The following is a 21194-nucleotide window of genomic DNA, read 5'->3' as shown; positions in this document are numbered from 1 at the left end:
CTGGTCAGAGTTGATGGGAAGATGGATGGAGCCAAATACAGGGCAATCTTGGAAGAAAACCTCTTGGAGTCTGCAAAAGACCTGAGACTGGGGCGGAGGTTCACCTTCCAGCAGGACAACAACCCTAAACATAAAGCCAGGCAACAATGGAATGGTTTAAAACAAAACATATCCATGTGTTAGACTGGCCCAGTCAAAGTCCAGATCTAAATCCAATCGAGAATCTGTGGCAACATCTGAAAACTACTGTTCACAAACGCTGTCCATCTAATCTGGCTGAGCTGGAGCTGTTTTGCAAAGAAGAATGGGCAAGGATTTCAGTCTCTAGATGTGCAAAGCTGGTAGAGACAAACCCTAAAAGACTGGCAGCTGTAATGGCAGCAAAAGGTGGTTCTACAAAGTATTGACTCAGGGGGCTGAATAATTACGCACACCCCACTTTGCAGTTATTTATTTGTAAAAAATGTTTGCAATCATGTATGATTTTCGTTCCACTTCTCACGTTTACACCACTTTGTGTTGGTCTTTCACGTGGAATTCCAATAAAATTGATTCATGTTTGTGGCTGTAATGTGAAAAAATGTGGAAAAGTTCAAGGGGGCCAAATACTTTTGCAAGCCACTGTATAGAAAGGTGAAGAAACCCTTCCTGCTAAAGGGTTTAGGGCAATATATGGCTCTGTCCAGCTCTCCTAGTGTGGAAAGAGCCTGTCTCCTGGAATCTCCTCCATGCTCTTGAGACTGTGCTGGGAGACAGCAAACCTTCTGTCAGTTGGACAAATTGATGTTCTGCCCTGGAGGACTTGGACTACCAGTGCAAACTCTGCAGGGTTCAGGTATCAACTCATGCTATCAATAGTGACACTGAGCCTACCCAAATAGAAAACTAGTGAAAAAACAGTCAGAAAAAATGAGGACGGAGAAATTGCCAGTGGCCTCCACCTGTAAAAGCATTCTTGTTTTGAGGGATGCCTCATTGTTGCCCCTCTAGTGCACCAAAGCAGCTGAAACTTGCCAGACCAGATCAATATCCCAGATGTTTCACTGACTTGATGACATATCTGATTAAAAAGTGTTACTTACAGATTTTTAGCTTCTATCTCCTGAGATGAATTTTAATTTGATTCTGGATTTAACAGGGAGCCAATAAAGACAAGCCAATATTGGAGATATATGCTCTCTCTCTGTAACCTTCACTAACGCTGTTTCTTGACTGTGATTAGTCCTGAAACCTGACTGAAATGCTTCAAATAATTTTGACCTACAACTTGTGAAGACATCCTACTCCCGTGTGTCTTATCAAAAAGGAATATATATTTCATGATTTACTTCTACATGCTGTGTGTGTATACAAAGTGCCTGATAGCGAGTGAATAAACAGAGTCCTGCAGCCTCACACGAGTGCTTGTGTGTTTTATGGCTCATCTGCATGAGAGGTTTGAATACAAGCACAGCTGCAGAAGGCAGCTCGCTTTTTCTTTCCAGCATGCAGAGCAGTGACGTCTCACTTCAGAGGACATCGTGCTAATTTAACAGGTATTCATCATCCAATGGACTCAGTGCAACCATGTATTTATTTATTTTTTTAATTAAATAGAAACAGTGCACGTTAATGGCCATCAATATCAAAATATAAAATGTAAAAATGCTGTATTTCAAAAAAAGATTTTTTGGAGATGCACATGAACTGACTACAAAAATCAGGAAAAGATCAAAACAGTAACCAAACCTCAAAAACATAACATGTCCTTACAAGGTGTCGTTTCATTTCTGATTAATTCCAAACAGGTTAAGGAGATAAACTGGATTTAATTCTATGTGTTCAATTTAAAAATTCAACACTTTGATTTAAATCCATAATCGAATGGGTGGCTAGTTTTGCATTCACAGTAATGCTGTATGGAGTTCAAAGAGGCGTCATTACAGGTGAAAGATGAAATCAACAGGCTGCAAGAGCACCAAGAAGAAGGGAATACAAAAGTGGTGGACGATCACAGAATCTTTTCCATTGTAATAAAATAAAAGCCTTTTATAACATCCAGCTAAAAGAAGACTTGACATGTCAGTAATGTATCATGAAGACTTCATAAGAGACAGTTGAGATGCAAATCATACAGGCTGGGTTAGACGGACAAAAATCCCCTGAATCAGCACTCTGAAAGTGAAGACTATTGGAAAGCAGCTGAGTACACCAACTGATCTCAACATGCTGTATTTCACTGCTGAACACGAAAACTAAAAAGCACGAAGGGCTGCAAACACATGTGAACACACCAACACTTCAGTACTTCTTTTCTTGATTTCAAATAGATTTTTGGTGATGTAGAAGGAAAAAGAAGCAAAACATTTGCCTCTGTCCAAATACGTTTGGAACTATACCACCTTGGTTAATTAATAAGTAGGTCAACAAGTGTTTTACCTAACTGAGAAAGACTCTGTTTAGACTCCAGACGCCACTTGTAGTTCCTAGGAGACCCTTATGCACCCCCCTCACATTTATCACATATTTCCAGTGGTTTCCAGAGGGCTCTGGATCTTTCTGGCAGGTGGGATCGTGCCCACATTCCCATCAATGTTTTTAATTTTCCATGAAAAGGTCTCGGGGCCCCAAACACGAGAGCAGATGGAGACACGATGAGCAGGATTTTAATTACAGATGACAGAAGGTGTGTGTGTGCTTGAAGTGGTTTTTGATAACAGAATGAGTATTTACATAAAGAGAACCCCCTCTCTCTGCTTCTCATTCTCTCCTTACCTCACTTGCCCTCACTCACCCATTCTGTTAAGAGCATTTACATATCTGAGGGCACACATCAAAGAGCAAACCTCTTCCTTCCAAATCAACCTCCTGTGTGTGTGTGTCTGAGGTTTATTTACTGAATACATCAGAGGACACACGTCTCCATTATTATCCCTGCTTCTGTTTAACATAAATCTGTTCAACCCTGGTGGCATGAAAATGAAACATCTCAACACACATGAGCTGAAGAAACTAATCTTTAATGTTGAAATATACAGAAAAATGACCAGATACTCGTTTTTTATTGCTTTTATATTAATTTAGAGGTAGATCAGGTAATATTAAACTACAAACAAAGCATCAGACCATCAGGTTTCCCAATGTTAAAGACACATTTAGACCTTAGGGAAGTTCACACTTGGGAGTTTAAATTGAATTTTAAAAAACAAACATTAAAAAAAAACTGCAGAAAACTTTTTGGTGATTCAGCCGTAGTGTCTAGTTATAGAATTACATGTACTGAATAAATAACTTTGTGAATGTGAAGCCTGCAGTTCCTCTAATGTCCACTAGAGTGACTGTGTTAAAACATCTGACTTTACAAGACAAACAAACATATTTACACCCTGCTACAATAAAGGTTTTGAACCCTATAGCTAACTCCCCTCTTCTTAACAACTCTAAGGGAGGGTGAATTTTTTATAAGTCATCTGTTTAAATTATATTAAGGTTTAAAGTTTGCATTATTGGGGCGTGGCCTCTTTGACTGACAGGTGGATGATGACACAGGCGGCTAAGCTTCACCTCAGCTAATTGGAGTTCCTGAATTGGACCCCTGGACCCTGTTTATGTTGTTGGAGCATTTTTATTGTGATTATAAGACAAAAAAAGTACAGATTCCTGATTGGCTGACCAGATCCCAATAAATGATATGTGTAAGTGTGGGACAAAGTGTTAAAAATGCTGGGAGGTAATCCAATATATGTGAATGCAATTTTCCCAATTCTTTTTTTAAGTAAATATAATAAGATTTAAAGGGCGCTCATGTGATAGTCTTTACATACTCCTGCTGTTCCAACTGAAACTGTCTGTGGGTGTCAGTAGTGATGTATCCATAGATTATGTCAATAAAAAGTACACCAGAGTTTAGCTATTTTTAGTCAGTTGTGGCACAGCATACTGTGTCACCTCACACCAGACTTGCTTCCGTGCAAAATCAAAACAACTACAACAAAAACACTATTTTGATTCTAAAATACCGACACTCCATTTCATTTGTGGTGGTTCCAATCATAATCACTAAAATGTGAAAATCTTATGACTTTCTGGCAATTTGTAACATTCGCAACATTAAACAGGCTAATCTTTATTTGACACATATAAAAAAGCCTTCCCTTGATATGCACTGGGTAAAAGCCACACTTTAGAAAAAGTGCAGAAGAAGTCAAAATGTGAGACAGATGTGGGACAATGTATAAAAGTCTCAATTAAAGAGAGAGATCTGGTCTGACTGCCCAAGAAGTCATTAATCCAGCTTCAATTACTCTAAGTTACTCAGCAGTAATTACAACATAAAGTATCAGAGTGGATGTTGTGGGTTTTACTGTGTTGTGGGCTAAACGCAGTCCCCATAGAACCCGCTCAAGTTCGGAGCTCGTCTTCATTGTTTCTCTCATTACGCCGTCTTTTCCCACTTTTAAACCAGTTTTTGGTTGTTGTGTCGTCTCCTTTCAGATCTGACCTCCTGGAAACCTCTGGTGCTTTCAGCCGCTTCTGTCCTCTCCTACCTGAACAGTCACCATATGTTCAGGTCTGAACCTCTGGAACGAGGGCTCAAAGGGGTCCATCAGCCTGACACCAGAGCAGGAGGAACAGGTTTAACCTTCTGAAACCAAAGAACTTCACTTCAAAGAAAGTCCTTCCAGACACACTAATACATCCACAACTAAACAAACGACTGTAGACTTTAGGAAAAAAAAATCCTACAACATCCTATCGTGCGGGGATAAATGACCAGCCTGATCTTCAAGCTTCAACTCCACTAAAGGAGGCAAGCACTAAAGGGTCTTTTGTTATGTACCTAGAGAATCTAACCCACAACCAGGCTCATATTTAGGGTCATGTCATTCAGTTAGGAACTTTAATTAGCAAATTTAAAAAGTTAAGCAAAAATCTGACTGAAGCCTGAGATCTGCAGCAGATCACAGTTCATATACTGACCCCTGGTGGTGCTGCAGTGACTTCAACCTGGCTGGGTTTAAAGGGATGTGAAAAGAGCAGTGAGGTGTTCATATGAGCAAGGAAACAGGGTCTGTTTCTCCCATTTGTACCAGCAGCTAAAAGAGCTCTTCCTAACATGCTTTGTCTTTTATGCATGACGCTCACTTTGTGCTTTGAACAATACCACAGTTTACACCCTTTACACTGTGCAGGTGTCCGTGGAGATGACTTTATTTATGATACCACATGTCATCATGACCAGAACACAGACCTGTACGCTTGCACTCTGACGCACGGTCAGTCTTGCCTCAACGACGCGTCCTCTGTTCCAGCAGCCAAACGGAGGCGATCCTGCTGGCGTAGATCACATAAGACCAGGACAAAACCACAACTGCCAGCAATACCTGAAGGCCGGAGAGAGACTTGATTCAGAAGGACTTCAAACCTTGGAAAGATGGTTAAACGTGCTCTAAGCAGCATTTTTAAACACGTTTTGGACAATTGAATCTGTGCCACGAAGAGTTAAAGCAGCTCATGTCCAACCAGCAAGTTGTACCTAATGAGTTGAGGCTGATGAGTGTATAAGATCACACACAACTTTTCTGTGACAAACTCACATGATGCTGACATTCAGACTATGACTGTTTTCCTGTCGTACGTAATAAACAAAAACTGAACCACAATAAACGCACACGATAAAGCAATTTGTTACATGTCGGTAATTTTGTGTTTTCACAATCAAACAGGCATTTCAATGTTCTACGTGTTCTATTTTTGATGTGAGTGAAAATTTTTATGCATTTATTTTTGGTCTTTATGATGTTAAATATCAGCTTGTTAGTGTCTTCCTCGCTAGCTTTACTGTTTCCAGGCTGTAGCTTGTTGCTAACGGTTACCGCGTCTAGTCCCGGTGACTGAGAAGTCAATAGAATAAATAAAGAAAATTTACCGCGGAGTAAATCCGGTCCAGAGCCCGCCTGCTGAGTGCCTCCATCTTCTGTTAAAACCTAAAAACTAAACACAAACGCCGCCTCACTTTAGTTTGTTTACAGTTCTTCTTCTTCGACTGCCGCTGCTTCTTCTTCTTGGATTTCCGGCAGACTCAACAAAAGGCGTATTGCTGCCCCTTCAGGTCCTTCAATCAATCAGCAGGAGATGTCAAATAAAGAAAATCAAATAAATTAGATAAATAGAATAACGGATGGTTATAATAGGTTATAAAATAATAGGAATATAACATTTTAAAAAAATATATGCTATTTTTATATAAATATATACAAATCAAATCAAATACTATGTAAATATCAATCTAGAATGCTACCTCAGCTGCACGTGCAGTAGACAGCAGTGAGTGTGCAATTGCATGTGTGCAAACAGAGGAATATAGATGGAGGTAAAACAAGTTTACAAACTCCTGTCAGGTGTTTAGGAGTCTGATGGCAGGAAGAAAGAGTTCTTCAGTCACACACTTCTACACCTCCAGCAAGAGGCTGGGAGTGTGAACACAGTTTGTTGGTAGTGAGTAGGGTCTTTAAGGGAGGAGCCAGGTATCCTGTGGACTCTGCAATGGTAGATAGAGATGTAAAGGACCTTCTTTTTCTTTCTTTTTGCAGCCCAATATTGGCCTCTGTCCCCATGAACAGAGATCAGATTCAGGAAAATGCTTGTTAGTGTGCAAACTACTTTACTGAGAATTCAGGGGCTGTGTAAGAAATGACTGAAACTCATGAATAGTTGTTGTTAAACATCTTAAATTTAGGCTAAAGATCAGCACTACAGTAGTTCTACAGTTGATTTCAAATATAGACTGGGGGTATACAAGTCATCTAGATTGCACTTATCAACATTCTTTTTTCCAATACATCCACTATCCTTCCTGCACACATGCACAATCTCAGCCTTGATCCTCTCTAACCCAAGTGGGATAATATGCCTACTCCCCAGAGAGTCTTCTTCTCTTGCTCTGAAGTATTTTTTCTAATCATGGAAACGATCTTGCGATCCCCTATGGGCTCAAATTGTGGTCATAAATATTTTGTACTTGTAAATCAGGATTTGTATGTGTAAAAAAGAATTTGTGTGTGTGTGTAAAAAAGATTTGTATGTGTAAAAAGAATTTGTGTGTGTGTAAAAAAGCCAAACCCATGTGTTCTCTGATTGACATGACATTGGCCAATCAGATGAAAGGACGAAAAATAGGGTCACAATTCGTACTTGTAACTTGAAACTTGAGTGCAGACTATCTCACGTATTTTTTGGCTAAGTCCACACACAAATCTTTTTTAAGCACACACAAATTCTTTTTACACATACAAATCTTTTTTACACACACACAAATTCTTTTTACACATACAAATCTTTTTTACACACATACAAATCCTTATTTACAAGTGCAAAATATTTGAGCCCATAGATCCCCCCGTGCTGTCCCTCACACCCTGTGCTGCAGATTGCATTCAGAATCCTCGTACCATCACCCCACCCAACTAGGTGGCAGTGATAAACTGATTGTGGGGGCTGACCACAGAAGAAGACGAAGAAAACTCGACTGTCATTGTATTTCCCATCATCCATCGCGGCGTTTTTCTCGTTCCAGCTGTGAGGAGCGTCGCTTCTGAGGACAGTGACAGGCAGATGTGTGTGTTTCTCACAGCAGTCGGTTTCTAAACGGATCGATACAGTGTGTGTCCGGGGCCATCGCTGAGCTCGGTGACGGCGGATGCCGCTGAAAGCGCGGAGCTCGACCCGGAGGAGGAGAAAGAATCCGGATGAGGAGCAACCCGCGGAGCCTGCTGCTTCCTCAGCTCAGGTACGAAGCTAACAGGCATGCTAACAGGCTGGGGGAAGCCGTTTGTTTGAACCCGGCTAGCTTTGGTTAGCATGTTGGTCTGGTAGCAACCTCGGCATCGGTCCTGCTAGAATATGTTGTAAGTAATAAAATAAACAATATAATGTTTTAAAACATCATTGTTGTTATGGAGAAAGAATTAAAGAGTAAAGCCAAGTAATTAAACGCAGATTTTTATAATGACCGTAGAAAATAACAAATGTGGGCTAAATGCTAACAGGCAGGGAGCTTCTGTTAGCCAGAGATAGCATGTAGGGTTTTTAAGCAACGATGAGCATCCCTAGCTTGAAAATCTTTAAACAAAAAAACATATTTAATTTAAACAATTAGATTTTTCGCGAATAATCTTTGCAAAATTAAAGGTCTTTATAGAATTGATAGAATTAAACAAAATGGAAGGCTTAGGTAACAGCTAGCTGGTGTGTTAGCAGGCTAACAAACTCAGGGGAGTCCTTCCGTGTCGGTAATTGGGTGAATAATTAGAATAATAATCAGTGTTAATATTAACACAACTGTGTGAAGGGTTTCCACAGACGGAGGGTTAAACAGACGGATGATTTAAACAAACAGAGGCTCTGACAGGTGCAAAGTGTTTACCGCAGTGTTCAATCCTGACTGTGAGCTTCAGTTAGTCAGTGTTAGCACGCTAACATAGTGGCTACAAGGAGCATCAGTGAAGTATAAATCTATAAAGAACAGCACCACAAGAGGGGCTTTGATTTACAGTTAAGTTATTTTTCAATAAAAAGTCAAATATAAAAGCAGAAAGTCAAATGGGTAGCGAAATTTAAAGAGTGACAAAGAAGCAGTAGCTGCTAGCTGTGTTGGTGCCACAGCTTTCCTGTGTTTTTAGATCAAAGTGAAGCACTGGGGAGCCATGTGACCTGATTAATTTGTAATCCAGGACTTTGTTTTTGTTCTCAGCAGGTGTCATTTCACCTGTACTCAACAGTTCTGAATCCTGAAAGCTGAATAAGGACACATTTCTTCCTGCGTTGTTTGTTTTCAGGTGATGGCACCGACGCGAATGAAGCTGCGCGTTCGCCGCCGTGACAATGCAGCCGCAGGTGCTGCAGGACGTGGTGCTGCGCTGGAGGAAGATGAAGAGCAGAAGAGTCGAGAGAGTGGCAGCAGGAGGAAAAACGCTAGCAGATCTTCTACTGCGGCCACATCCTCCTCGTCCTTGTCTCCACCCGCGTCCTCCGCCTCAACGTCAGCACGCCCCCATCTGATGGCAGCAGAGGAGGCGTCGCCTGACTCCAAGTGCCCCATCTGCCTGGACCGTTTCAACAACTTGGCATTCCTGGACCGCTGCAAGCACCGCTTCTGCTTCCCGTGCATCCAGGAGTGGTCTCACAAAAAGCCAGAGTGTCCGCTTTGCAAGCAGCCCTTTGCTTCAATCTTTTACCGGAACCAAGCTGAGGATGACTTCAAGGAATATACGCTACGCTCAGCGCCCCCCAGCAGCAGCGTGGCCGCTACTGTGGCAATGGTGGCAGCGATGGCGTCAGCTGCAAGAAGCAGCCATCAAATGAGGCTAATGCTGAGGCGGCACCGGGTGTCAGAGGCTGGCGAGACAACAACAAGGAGGCGGCGGAGGGAGAGAGGGGCCAGAAGGGCGGAGGAGAGGGCAGGGAGTTGGGAGTGGTACCTCGATTCCCCTCCCCTTCCACTCCCTCCTCTTCCTCACCCTCCAGTCGTTGCTGAGGACAGTGAGGATGGGGAGGAACAGAGGATAAGAGGAGGTGCTGATTTGGTGGAGCGCGGTGTGATATTTGAAGGACTAACAGGCCTTGGAGGGGCAGTGGCACCCATTGCCCCCAATGACCGGGCATCACGGCGACTGATGACTCGCTTAGCGGCAAGGCAGCGTTTGCAGCGTGAAGGTGGAACCGTGCGTCGACTTAGGGAGAGAGAGACGGTGGCTTTTCGCCGTGGCCTCTATCGCTGTGGCATTCGGGTCCGTGGGGTTGCCGGAGTACACGGCAACGAGGGACAGCGTGACATCACGGCAGATAGCTTCCGTCGGAACCCTGCCCACTTGAACAGGCTCCGCCCCTGGCTGCGGAGGGAGCTCACGGTGCTGTATGGCTCGCACACCTCGTTGGTTGACATCGTTCAGCGCATCATCATGGCAAGGCTCGCCCGCCACGGCCTGGAGAATACACCCAACATAGAAGAAGAGTTGCGGCCATTCTTGCTGGCACGCACTGAGCACTTCCTGCATGAGCTCATCAGCTTCGCCCGCTCGTCGCTCAGCCTGGAGAACTATGACCTGCAGGCGGTGTACGAGCCACCGGACGCTGCAGTGGAACTGGATGGGATGAGCAGCTCGTCCGATGGCAGCTCTGTCATTGCCATCTCCGAGGGGGAGGATGAAGAGAGGGGGGCAGGGGGAGGGTCCGAGGAGAGGCTGGGGAGGGAGGTGGGAGCTCAAGATGACCCCATCCAAACAGCGAGTGTCCTTAGCCTTTCGGGTTGGGACGATGAAACCCCAGGCCCCTCCTACTCCACCGCCGAGCCTTCATCTTCGTTCAGTCCTGCCCTGCCGGAGGCAGCCAATCAGGATGGAGGAGAAAGGCAGGGAGAAGAGGATGAGTGTCTCATCGTTGGGTACAAGAAGCCGATTGCAGAACGGACGCCAGAGTTGGTGCAGCTCTCCTCTGACACAGAAGAAGAGGAGGTAGAGAAGAAGAAAGAGGAGGAGGCTCCTCCTCCCCCCTCTGCAACACCTCCCCTCTCTTACCTACCAGCGATCCCTCCCTCCACATCAGGTACTTACAGAGAGGAGCAGGACAAGGGGCAGAAAATTGGCGAGGTGGCAGGACAGCGCTCACGTGCACGCTCATGGTCAGGGAGCTCTGGTCGGAGCAGGAGCTCTGTGTGCACGCTCAGCCCGGCGACGCCTGGAGAGACTGAGCGGCAGCAGGAGATGGGGAGCTGGAGAGACAGGAAGTCCACCAGTGAGGCAGCAAGAGAGAAGAGGAGGAAGAGAAGGCAAGAACGCAGCAGCAATCAGCACAGGAAAAGTGGCACTCTGTTCAACCCAAATCGCTCCATTTATCCCGCCATGATGCGGCACCGCTCCTCGCCTCCGTTTGACTCCAGCGCTGACTCCAGCTCCCCGCCGTCGCCCAGCCCGCCGGACTCCAGCTGGGAGTACCCCTGCGCCCAGGTGTCCCCTCTCACCTCCTCTGCCTCTTCACCATCCCTCTCCTCGTCCTCACCACGTCCTCCCCCACCACCACCGCGGACGCCACCGACGCCCACGCTGTCCCCCAGCGACAGCGCTCATCACGGAGAAAAACCCAGCGGGAAAAGGAAATGCAAGAGCCGCCACCTGGACAACAATGTCAAGGATCCCACATGGAGGCCGAGCGGCAGTGGCGGTATTCGCAAGGAGAAGAGGAAAGAGAGGAGGAAGAGGAAGGAGCGAGACAGAGGAAGGAGAAGGGAGAGGCACAGGCGGGCGAGCAGTGGCTACGGTGGCGAGAGGTAAGAGGCCACTGGATTTATTATTATTATTATTAGACTTTCCAGAAGAGTGTAAATTATCAGTGGTCTATTATTGACTGTTTTTGACAAATTTTGATTTGCAGGATAAGCCAGTTTCACCCACCACCCTCACCTCTGATTTGGGTTTCATTTGACTTGTACCGTATTTTTCGGACCATAAGGCACTCTGATTTTCTTCAAATTGACAAAAAGGTTGTTTTAAAATCACAGGACAGTGCTTTGAGTGAAAAACTTGAGCTACTAAGTTTTTCGGTAATTTGACACATTTATTTTGCCGACTGAAGCTACCACAAAGCGCGACTTGCACAAGCAGACATGATGTCACTGGTTGTACGGTGAAACTAAGAAACATTTCCTACCTGGGATGTTACCTGTTGGTTCTCATCGTTTTGACCTCTTGTGATTTTCAAAATCATGTAAATGAATTCCCCACAGGGGATGTGATTTTGAACCCATAAATATTAATGTAAAAGCGTTCCCGCAGGCCAGTGGTGCCTAGCAACATTGTTTATACATTTTGATGTGATAGCTGCTTCTAGCTAGATCTGATTGATAGGTAAACAGAAGAAGCAAGTGTTTAGGTTTTGAAAATGATTATCTTTGGTTAATCACTAAGCTGCAGCTCTTTATTCAGGGGACGATGCACGAAAAATGAATCCTTTACCACGAGAGATCAGCATTAACGTATTCCTCTTTATTCTGGAAACAGACACAGTTTTGTTGTATTTTCTTAAGTTTAAATGAACCTCAGTCTAATATTAATGTTTGGGATTTTCTTTTCAGCAATGAAAAGGCTTCATGTTCGCGTGTTGTTTCTCCTCTTACTGTTGATTTCTTTTTTTAGAGTTGCTTTCCTGACTCTAAAACTGTCAGCTGAAACATCTCACCAGCTGTTGTGTGAAGTGCTCAGCTCAACAGATGAGGAAGATCTCTCAATAGCTTCCTGTGGTTCAGGTGTTTTAATGACGTTTCCAGAAGTTGCTCACTCCATGCTCTCCCTCTGCAGCAGCCGGAGGTCCAGACAAGACCGCAGCCCCAGCGTGGAGATCATCTACGAGGGCACCATCACCGCCGACGGGGCGCAGCCTCCTGCCCACAAACGGCGCCGGAAACGTCATCGCAAGGCTCAGCAGAGCAGGTACGAGGTGTCACACTGCTGGGAGGGGAAAAAAAGGTTTGTTTTAGCACGTTACACAAATTCATACAGCTGACAGTAATTAACACGTAAAGAAGAGTCTGAGACGAAGCGAAGTGGTCGTCACCTGATTAACTGTGAAATCAGTTATTTTAAATGAACACAGTGATGAAACACTTCTGTTGATCATTATCAGGTGTACCGTTTGCACAGGTGATATCAGTTTTTGAATGTGAGATGTTACACATCCACTCTACAAGTCTTTGTCAATCCCTGCATCACACTTTGCTCACAGACGGGGAACAGAAATGCTATTTAGAAATTACAGGCTGCTACATTTCTGCTGCTACATTTCCAGCCTAAAGGTGGATTTTTCTGCCTGTATTTCTCTGGTTTGTTTAGGATATATTACTTTCTTTCGAGGAGGGGGCCTAAGGGTACATCTTTCGCCATCTTACAATACTGTGATTGCAGCCATTCCCCAACTCTCTGTGAATGGTACTCATGGCCATTGATCAGTGGGTTTTGGTCAGTGGTTGTTGGTCAATGGTCATGACAATTTGCATAATTAAGATTAAGGAACTGACCTCCCAGCCCATTGTTCCTTCAGTGGGCTGGTTTCAGTCATTATGCAAATGTACTGTTTATAACAGGGGTGGGCAATTCTAGGCCCTGAGGGCCGGTGTCCTGCAGGTTTTAGATCTCACCCTGGGTCAACACACCTGAATCACATGATTAGTTCGTTACCCGGCCTCTGGAGAACTGCAGGATGTAATTTAGCCATTTAAATCAGCTGTGTTGGTTCAAGGACACATCTAAAACCTACAGGGACACCGGCCCTCGAGGCCTGGAGTTGCCCACCCCTGGTTTATAAGATTTGGGGAAACCTGCAGTCAGCTGAGACTGAAGAAGTCACTTTGATGAGTGACGAAACCTTTCTCCCACAAAACGCTACATCCAGATGAACAGAATCAGCTTTTGGAGATTTACTTTCCTGGATGATTGAGAATGCATCAAGACATTACTTTCTTTGTTAGTCCAAAAGTGATCTGCTGCACTGCGTCTTCTTTTAAAGGGAACCCCGGCTATCAAGACATGTTTGCGTTAAAATATGTACTGTGCTTTCAATAACACATGTGGTATTAAAATACGCCAAATGTTTTCCTTTTAAACACATTTTATATAAAACCATTTACCAGTAGGCCGCCATTGTTATTTACTTCTCAATACACTCTGGGTAGTGACGTCATATGGTTGCACCGCATCGAGTTCACAGTTAGCAGTGCACTGGAAATGGCTTCTGTTCAACCTTTCCAGTTTGAACCAGATCAAACCGAGAGAGCGAATGAAAATAGTCAACTTAGTTTAGATGAAGATGAAAACAATCCGTCACACGAGGACGAGAGAGTGAGGGAAAACTACTGGTGTCTATGCGGCTACTGCTTGCCAATGGCAACGGCGACTGAGAAGGTTTGTTGTAAAGTACCAAAACTTTTTTAAGCCGTTTGTCTTAATCCAGATGTTCTTTGGGCAGCCATGACCGGTATCTGGTCTTTAAGTGATAACATGATAAATCGTGCTTCCAGGCCCAAAGTTGTCTGCATTTAATAAGACTGTTGTGTTTTTAACATGTTTTAATGTTTTGTATCTTGTTCGATTTAATCTCAACAAGCCCCTAAAAACAGTCAGTGATCACTGTCGGCTTCTCGTGGTTTTTATTACCGCTAATCATTTTAAAGCTCAGTTTTTAAACCCTTACGATGTAACTACAGACCAGCCCATGCAGCAGTATATTAATGACTAACCTCGTATTGTGGATGGATTATCTTGGTGGTTCTCCTGATGTTTGGTTCGTTTACAGCATCCTGCCATGAGCTGTGTCGCTAGCGGCATGTAGCACATCATTATATACCAGCTAGCCCAACTTCAGTAACCCTACAAACGTCACTGCTGTTTAGTTTTCTGTCTTCATTTATGTTGGAAGTGATAACAGAGCTGTACGTTTACGTTTTTTTTTTTTTGTTTTTTTTTCCAGAAATCTCTCAGTCAGAACATGATATATCGTGTTTCACCTGTCTATCCAGTCGTTAAGTGATGACGTGATGAATCCTACTTCCGGGCCTAAAGTAGTCTCCGTTTAATATGGCTTTTGTGTTGCTAACATGTTTAATGTTAAGTATTTTCTTCTATTTAAGAAAAGCTCCTAAAACAGTCAGTGATCACTGTTGACCTCCCTCGGCTTTTATTACCGCTAATCATTTATTTAAGCTCAGTTTTTAAAACCTTAGGATGTAGCTACAGCCCAGCCCATGCAGCAGTATAAGAATGACTAACCTCGTATTGTGGATGGATTATCTCAGTTGTTCTCCTGGCTAAAGTTTGGTCCTTTTACAGCATCCTGCCATGCGATTACATTTGTTCCTGACCACCGAGAACACTCACGGTAACTTTTATCGAGTGGAAAAAAAGTTAGCTTGTTTATATTATGCTAACATAGCTGTGTCGCTAACGGTCACGTAGCACATCATTATATACCAGCTAGCCCAACTTCAGTAACCCTACAAACGTCACTGCAGTTTAGTTTTCTGTCTTCATTTATGCTGGAAGTGATAGCAGAGCTGTACGTTTTAATTTGTTTCCAAAACCCCGCAGTCAGGACATGCTATATTGTATTTAGATAGAAGCTAGCGAGCTAACTTCCTGCTAACTTCTAACTCCGTTAAATGTTATAAATTCCGTTTTCATGGATGCCTGGATGTTAAACTCAATTAACTCAATTGTTAAACACCTGGTAGAGCAGAACGCTGATCATTTTATTAAATATGAAAGACTTTGGACAGTTTTTCTACTCTCAGTAATGCCATAGTGATCGTTTGATATATGGACCTGCAGCGGAGTTTAGACCCAGACACGGCTAGTGACGTCAGACTTGACGGGATTTCCACCCTGCAATGTTAGTGATGACGTCCAATTCCAACAAAGTGCCAGCAGCAGCAGTATTATACTGCAACAGTTGTAACACAGGCATTATATCCAGTAACGCAGTCTAAGTTTAAGGACCTGCAAATGGTGACATCACCGCAGCTCTGTAACATTTACACCAAACTTTGCAAACATAAGTCCTCTGTTCGTTAGCGTTCGTCCTCCAGCTTTACTGTTTATATTATGCTAACATAGCTTGTCGCGCTAGCGATCACGTAGCACATCATTATCATTAGCCCAACTTCAGTAACCCTACAAAAGTCACTGCTGTTTAGTTTCCTGTTGTCATTTATGTTGGAAGTGATAGCAGAGCTGTACGTTTTAATTTGTTAAATAAATCTCTCGGTCAGAACATGGTATATTATATTTAGATGGAAGCTAGCAAACTAATTGCCTGCTAACTTCTAACTCAGTTAACGTAAATTCCGTTTTCATGGATGCCTGGATGTTAAACTTAATTGTTACACCTGGCAGAGCAGAACGCTGATCATTTTATTACAGATGAGCAAATTTAGACAGTTTTTCAACTCTCAGTAATGCTGCAGTGATCATTTGAGTTTGGGCCCAGACATGGCTAATAACGTCAGACTCAAAGACCAGATAGTGCTGGTCTACCAAGTCGTAACCAGGTCACTAATAGGCAAGTTAATTAAAACTGTTGTTACACTTTAAAAAACAAAACAGGTTAGCTGAACGAAAGCACCGATGGAAAACTGCCGACAACCAATACACGTCCTCGTCCCAGAATGCATTGTGTGCGAAAAAACATGGCTGGCATGGCATGGATGGAAACCCGAACAAAACACGCATTAGCAGGCTCTAATGCCTGTGTCTCAATCTCACGGCCCATGTCACCTCTACTTGCGAAAATTATTACTCTAAAAATTTTATATCAAGGCAATAGGCAGAGTGTTACAGGCATAGCCCTAAAGAATGTAGCCTCATGGGCAGTTTAGTCCATGCTGCAGGGAGAATGGACTGCCATACCTGTTGTGTGCAAAAAAGGAGAGTTGAAAAGTACAAGTTGTCACCGAGCAGAAACGGGAGCTGGAAGCATGTAAATATAATAATGACCACTGCAGCCAAAAAGAGTGCCTGACAAGTCCAGTTGTAAGTAAGCTATTAAGACTTGACTGTACACGGTGTTCATGTGAAACAATAAGTTCCAGTGGAGTAGCGTTTCAACGCCTCTCTCTGTCTCTCGCTAGCAAAGTTGACGCAGACAACAAAGTAAAGCTAGTTTTCGGCTACAAGCTCAACACGGAACCTGGCGTATTAGTCAGAGGTCCCTTTACTACGGTTCGGAGCCACAGACCTGTTTTATATACGCGTGGAATAGTTTTCTATACAAGATTGCTGCAAAAAGTGCAGTCTTACCTAATGTCCACTCTACTGTTACTCATTTATATTAAGATTTAAATATCTAGTTGGTATTGGTATGGCGAGTAACCTTCAGTAATAGTAATAAATCACACAGCAATAGTACATTCATGTATTTGGGTCATTAATATACTGCAACAACATGGGAATAGAGCAGCTGCGAGAGAATTCAACATTAATGAATCAATGGTACGGAAGTAGACAAGGCAAGAAGAATGAGTTGAGTAAAGTTTAAGTTATCTGACTGTTTTGTTTCCCTTAATGCGCCTCATGGTCTGAAAAATACGGTAATTTTTAAGGTTGCAGCAGCGTGGCGTTCAGAGTTCAGCTGTTTAAGGGTCAACATCAGGTTGTAGCGTGTAACGGATGGTAAACATTAATATCATCTAACACTTAGCAGGTATTTTGTTTGTCTCAGGGAATTTTGTGATGTCATTATCTCTTTTCCTTTCATGAATGATGCTTCAATGTATCCTCTGCTAAATGAGGCAAGTAAGGAAGCATTGAAACTCCTTTCCTTTGTGTTTAGAGAGTTCATCCATCTCTGATGATGGCTCCACTTCTGTTGCCTTCCTGAGGAAATCTGCCTGTTTGACTTAGGAAGAAAAAAGGAAAATAAATATCATTTTGCAGATACAAATTTTAATTTAAATGAATAATTTTTGCTATTTGTGCAGATGGTTTCTTAAAAGTTTTATTTGGGTTTTTCACAGATACGATACACATTACAGGATTAAATATGTATTATTTGTAAGCTCCGTAAGTACAGTAAAAATTTCCAGGAAAAAAAAGCAGTTTTAACCTCTGCTAAAAATTGACACCAGTCCAACAAATGTCATGTGGGTATCTTCTGCACTAATAAGGCTATAAATGCTCACAAATGCTGAATAAAATCTTTAATAACGTTAAGATAGGCAGCACGGTGGTTAGCACTGTTGCCGCACAGCAAGGTCTTGAGTTCAATTCCACCATCAGGCCGGGGTCTTTCTGTGTGGCGTTTGCATGTTCTCCCCGTGTTTGTGTGGGTTCCCTCCGGGTACTCCGGCTTCCTCCCACCGTTCAAAGACATGCAGCTTGTGGGGATAGGTTAATTGGATAATTCAAATTGCCACTAGCTGTGAATGTGCGAGTGAATGTGAGTGCGAATGGTTGTCTGTCCCTGTGTGTTAACCCTGCGACAGACTGGCGACCTGTCCATGGTGTACCCCGCCTCTCGCCCTATGACAGGTGGGATAGGCTCCAGCGCCCCCCACGACCCTGAAAAGGAGAAGCGGAAGCGAATGGATGGATGGATAACGTTAAGATTTTTACCACAATATGTACTTCAGGTGGGATTGATCTATGTATTGATCCCTTTGTAGAAGAACACCATTATTGATCACAGAAGACTCAAGTGATGAGGGTTGTTGCTGTTATTTATTTCTGATTTTATTCTGATTTTATTTCTTTGTCTTTCTCTCTGTCAGCTCTCCGGTCATCATCACCCTGGACAGCGACAGCACCCACGACGACGCCAACAACAAAAATAGCGGCAGTATCAGCAGCAGCCCACTCAGCAGCCAGCAGACCGTCGACTTCTCAGACCTTCCTCCGCTTCCATTGGTGCATTCGGCCAGTGTGGGCGGCGTTTTGGACGCTGAAATCGGAGAGCTTCCCGTTGACATTCTGGACCGAGGATACGATGGGTCGGACACAGAGCTGGCGGGCCGTTCCAAGGCAGCTAGACTGATCGCCATTGACAACAGCGATCACGAGGTGGACGTGGAGAACCTGGATGTTGATGTAGAAGGACCAATCAAAGCGACAGATCCAAAGACACCCAACGCCGACAGTCACAGAAACATGGGCTCTGTGAGCGTGGGCTCTCGACCAATGGGAGACCAGGATGCTGCCCGCGTAATGACTGATCTTCTTCATAAAAGACATACTGAAGCTTCAACCTCTGACAGCCACCTCTTGGCCTCCATCCTAAGTGACCTGGACAGGATCGCTGCACCTAAACGTGAAGCCCCGTTGGACATTGACGCCAGCTGTTCCCCAGACTCCAAAAAAAGGCGCTACCGAGATCCGTGTGGCGTTAGTCAGGCTCATCAACAGCAGGACAGCTGGAAATCCACTTTCTCTGAGGAGCAGCCAGTCCAGAATCAGGACGCTACGTCCATAAACTCGCCATCTCAACTCAAGCAATGGAAGGAGGGGAGGGATGCCCCTCCGCTCCTCAGACAGGCCAGCCCGGTTCGGTCATACAACAGGAACACGCCGCCACCACTAAAACACAAAGATGCTGGGAGTCCACGCCGCTCCCCTATCTTTAACAAAGACCTCCACTCAGATCACACCTCTGCCGGACCAATTCTGCATAGTTTAAATCCCACCGACTCCTGTTCGCCCGCGAAGCTGCCTGACGACAGCGAGTCCATCCCGCCCATTTCTGCACTGAAGAGACATCTGACCAGCATGTTCGCACTGAGCAGCAAGCCGGCCAACATGAGCAGCGTTTCAGCTGCTCTCTCTAAAGTCCGAGCACTAACCACTGACTTCGATCGCTCCGGTCACAAACCTCCTGTCGCTCCCTCTTCCTCTTCTTTTGCGTGTGATTCGACTCCCACGGCTTCTCGTTATTACTCCTTAAACTCCTCAGCTTTACATTCCACCAGGGAGAGCACGATGGGAATATCTTCCATCCTCTCACCCGTCGACTTAAATCCTGTGAATTCTTCATCGGACATTGATTTCCACTCAGCTGCTGGCTGGTCCAAAGAGAAGCCAGCTCCTGCTCACTCTACCTCCGCCAGCTGCAGGAATAAGACTCACAACTCCTTCTGGGCATCACCCGTTGACTTTCATCGATTCAGCAGTGCTGCTGGAGGTCCCCCGGCACGTAGCGGCATGTACTCAGGAGTCAACTCTCACGACACATCACTTCCCGTTTCTGTTAGTGATTCCAGGACTCAGAATGATGTCTCACCCCCTAACTCCCCCTGTTCCAGTAATCTGACTCTAATTGGCTTGACAACAGCTGCCACGCCGTCCACCGTGAACCTGCTTCCAGTTGACTTCCACTCCTCCAGTCCGGCCTCGGGAGGACGGACAGGCGAGGAGACGGCGTCGGTGCTGAACTGCGAGGGAAAGCCACTCTCGGTGGGTCTTGTTGCACCTGCTAACTTGCATTCGTCTTGTTTGATTGACGGACACTTGAACCACACAGCCTTCTCCTCCTCCTCTACTCCCTCTGAACACAGCATTACATTCAACGCCTCGCACAGAAAGTCCGAACTCGGCATGGACCCGAATCTTCTCCGGCCCCCCAACCACGTTGATCCTGATTCAAAACATAACCTCCCCCCTGACTCTGAGCCTCCACCACCAAAATACGCTCAGAGGGACTTTGAGCCCCACATGGACAATCACATCATCTCGGAGTATAACTCCACTTCTACCACTGACACCCATCCATACGAACGCTCCGCCACGTAGGACACGATGAAACGAGAGATTTAAATGTTCGGAATAAATGTCAGGGACAAACTGTTGCATTATACTTTTAGCATCATTTTTCATGAACCATTTATAAACTTGTTTATTTAGAATTTAACTCGAGTACAAACACATTCCTAGTGACTGATTTTCAAAATAAACTTGTTTTCTGAGGCAGCACCAATAAACTGATTGTTTAGACATGAGCACTGTCATGTACTTTTGTATTACTTTTATTATTTTAATCGTTGAGGCAAGCGGGTGAAACCCCCTCCAAACCTCGCTATCAATTGGTTGGTTTTTGTTTTTTTTCCCATGTTCAAACTGCTTAAGAAAAAAAAAAGTGTAAGGATGAGTCCAGAGTGAAGCGCTCTCAATCACATGTAGTCCACAAAACCGGTAGCTCTAGACTAAAAGTAAAAGACAAGGTGTAAACCTGAACAAAACTGGCCTTTTCAGGGGAATGATGACTGAATTTGGTAATGACACTCGGACACATGCTTGTGTAAGTGAGTGGATGTTTGTGCGTTTACATGTTCTGTGTGCAAAAAAAAAAAAATCTGAATAAAATTTTGGTTTAAAAAAAAAATCTTTTACAGTAATGTAAAAAAAATGCTTTTTTTACTCAAATGTATGAGCAATGTTGGCAGTGGCTTGTAAAACAGATGGAGAAGTAATGACTCATTAAAGCTTTCTGACTCATCATATATTTGAATGGAATTTGGATTTATGTACTGGGGTCCATTGCTAAAAATACGTGACATTAGCTTATCGTGGTAACGGATCTTTTTTTCTTTTCTTTTTTCAAACTGGTTACACTGGTGTGTTCCTGCGTTGTTTGACAATGAAAAGTAAAAGAAACACAGACCTCCAAATCACTAACTTGCCCACTCCAGC

General features: G+C 44.0%; 1 protein-coding gene and 1 long non-coding RNA gene across 3 annotated transcripts; one reads left to right on the top strand and one right to left on the bottom strand.

The window, feature by feature from the left end:
• Positions 1-2799: 2799 nt before the first annotated feature.
• LOC308395555 lies at positions 2800-6045 on the bottom strand. The gene is made up of 3 exons (XR_013971413.1): positions 5909-6045; positions 5231-5363; positions 2800-4624 (listed from the first exon to the last, which is right to left on the bottom strand). It is a non-coding gene; the product is annotated as an uncharacterized lncRNA (long non-coding RNA).
• Positions 6046-7517: 1472 nt separating this feature from the next.
• Positions 7518-20990, top strand: LOC308407254 (uncharacterized protein). Of its 2 annotated transcripts, none has more exons than XM_080898810.1 (4): positions 7518-7768; positions 8817-11302; positions 12330-12461; positions 18287-20990. In XM_080898810.1, the coding sequence occupies exons 1-4, from the start codon at positions 7679-7681 to the stop codon at positions 20295-20297; spliced, it is 4719 nt and encodes a 1572-aa protein (XP_080754936.1). In that variant the 5' UTR covers positions 7518-7678; the 3' UTR covers positions 20298-20990. The 2 variants fall into 2 exon arrangements, with proteins under 2 accessions (XP_080754936.1, XP_080754937.1); XM_080898811.1 differs by having other exon boundaries at positions 7751-7886.
• Positions 20991-21194: the final 204 nt, after the last annotated feature.

Source organism: Rhamphochromis sp. 'chilingali', assembly GCF_963969265.1.
Source record: "Rhamphochromis sp. 'chilingali' genome assembly, chromosome: 1".
Lineage (NCBI taxonomy): Eukaryota > Metazoa > Chordata > Actinopteri > Cichliformes > Cichlidae > Rhamphochromis > Rhamphochromis sp. 'chilingali'.
This window is presented reverse-complemented; position numbering and strand designations above follow the sequence as displayed.

Excerpts from the sequence above, each read along its gene's own strand:
- LOC308407254 (XM_080898810.1), top strand. The coding sequence starts at position 7,679 with ATGCCGCTGAAAGCGCGGAGCTCGACCCGGAGGAGGAGAAAGAATCCG. Across the intron at positions 7,769-8,816 it reads CTGCTGCTTCCTCAGCTCAG|GTGATGGCACCGACGCGAAT; the intron begins GTACGAAGCTAA and ends GTTTGTTTTCAG. Across the intron at positions 12,462-18,286 it reads CGCAAGGCTCAGCAGAGCAG|CTCTCCGGTCATCATCACCC; the intron begins GTACGAGGTGTC and ends TCTCTCTGTCAG.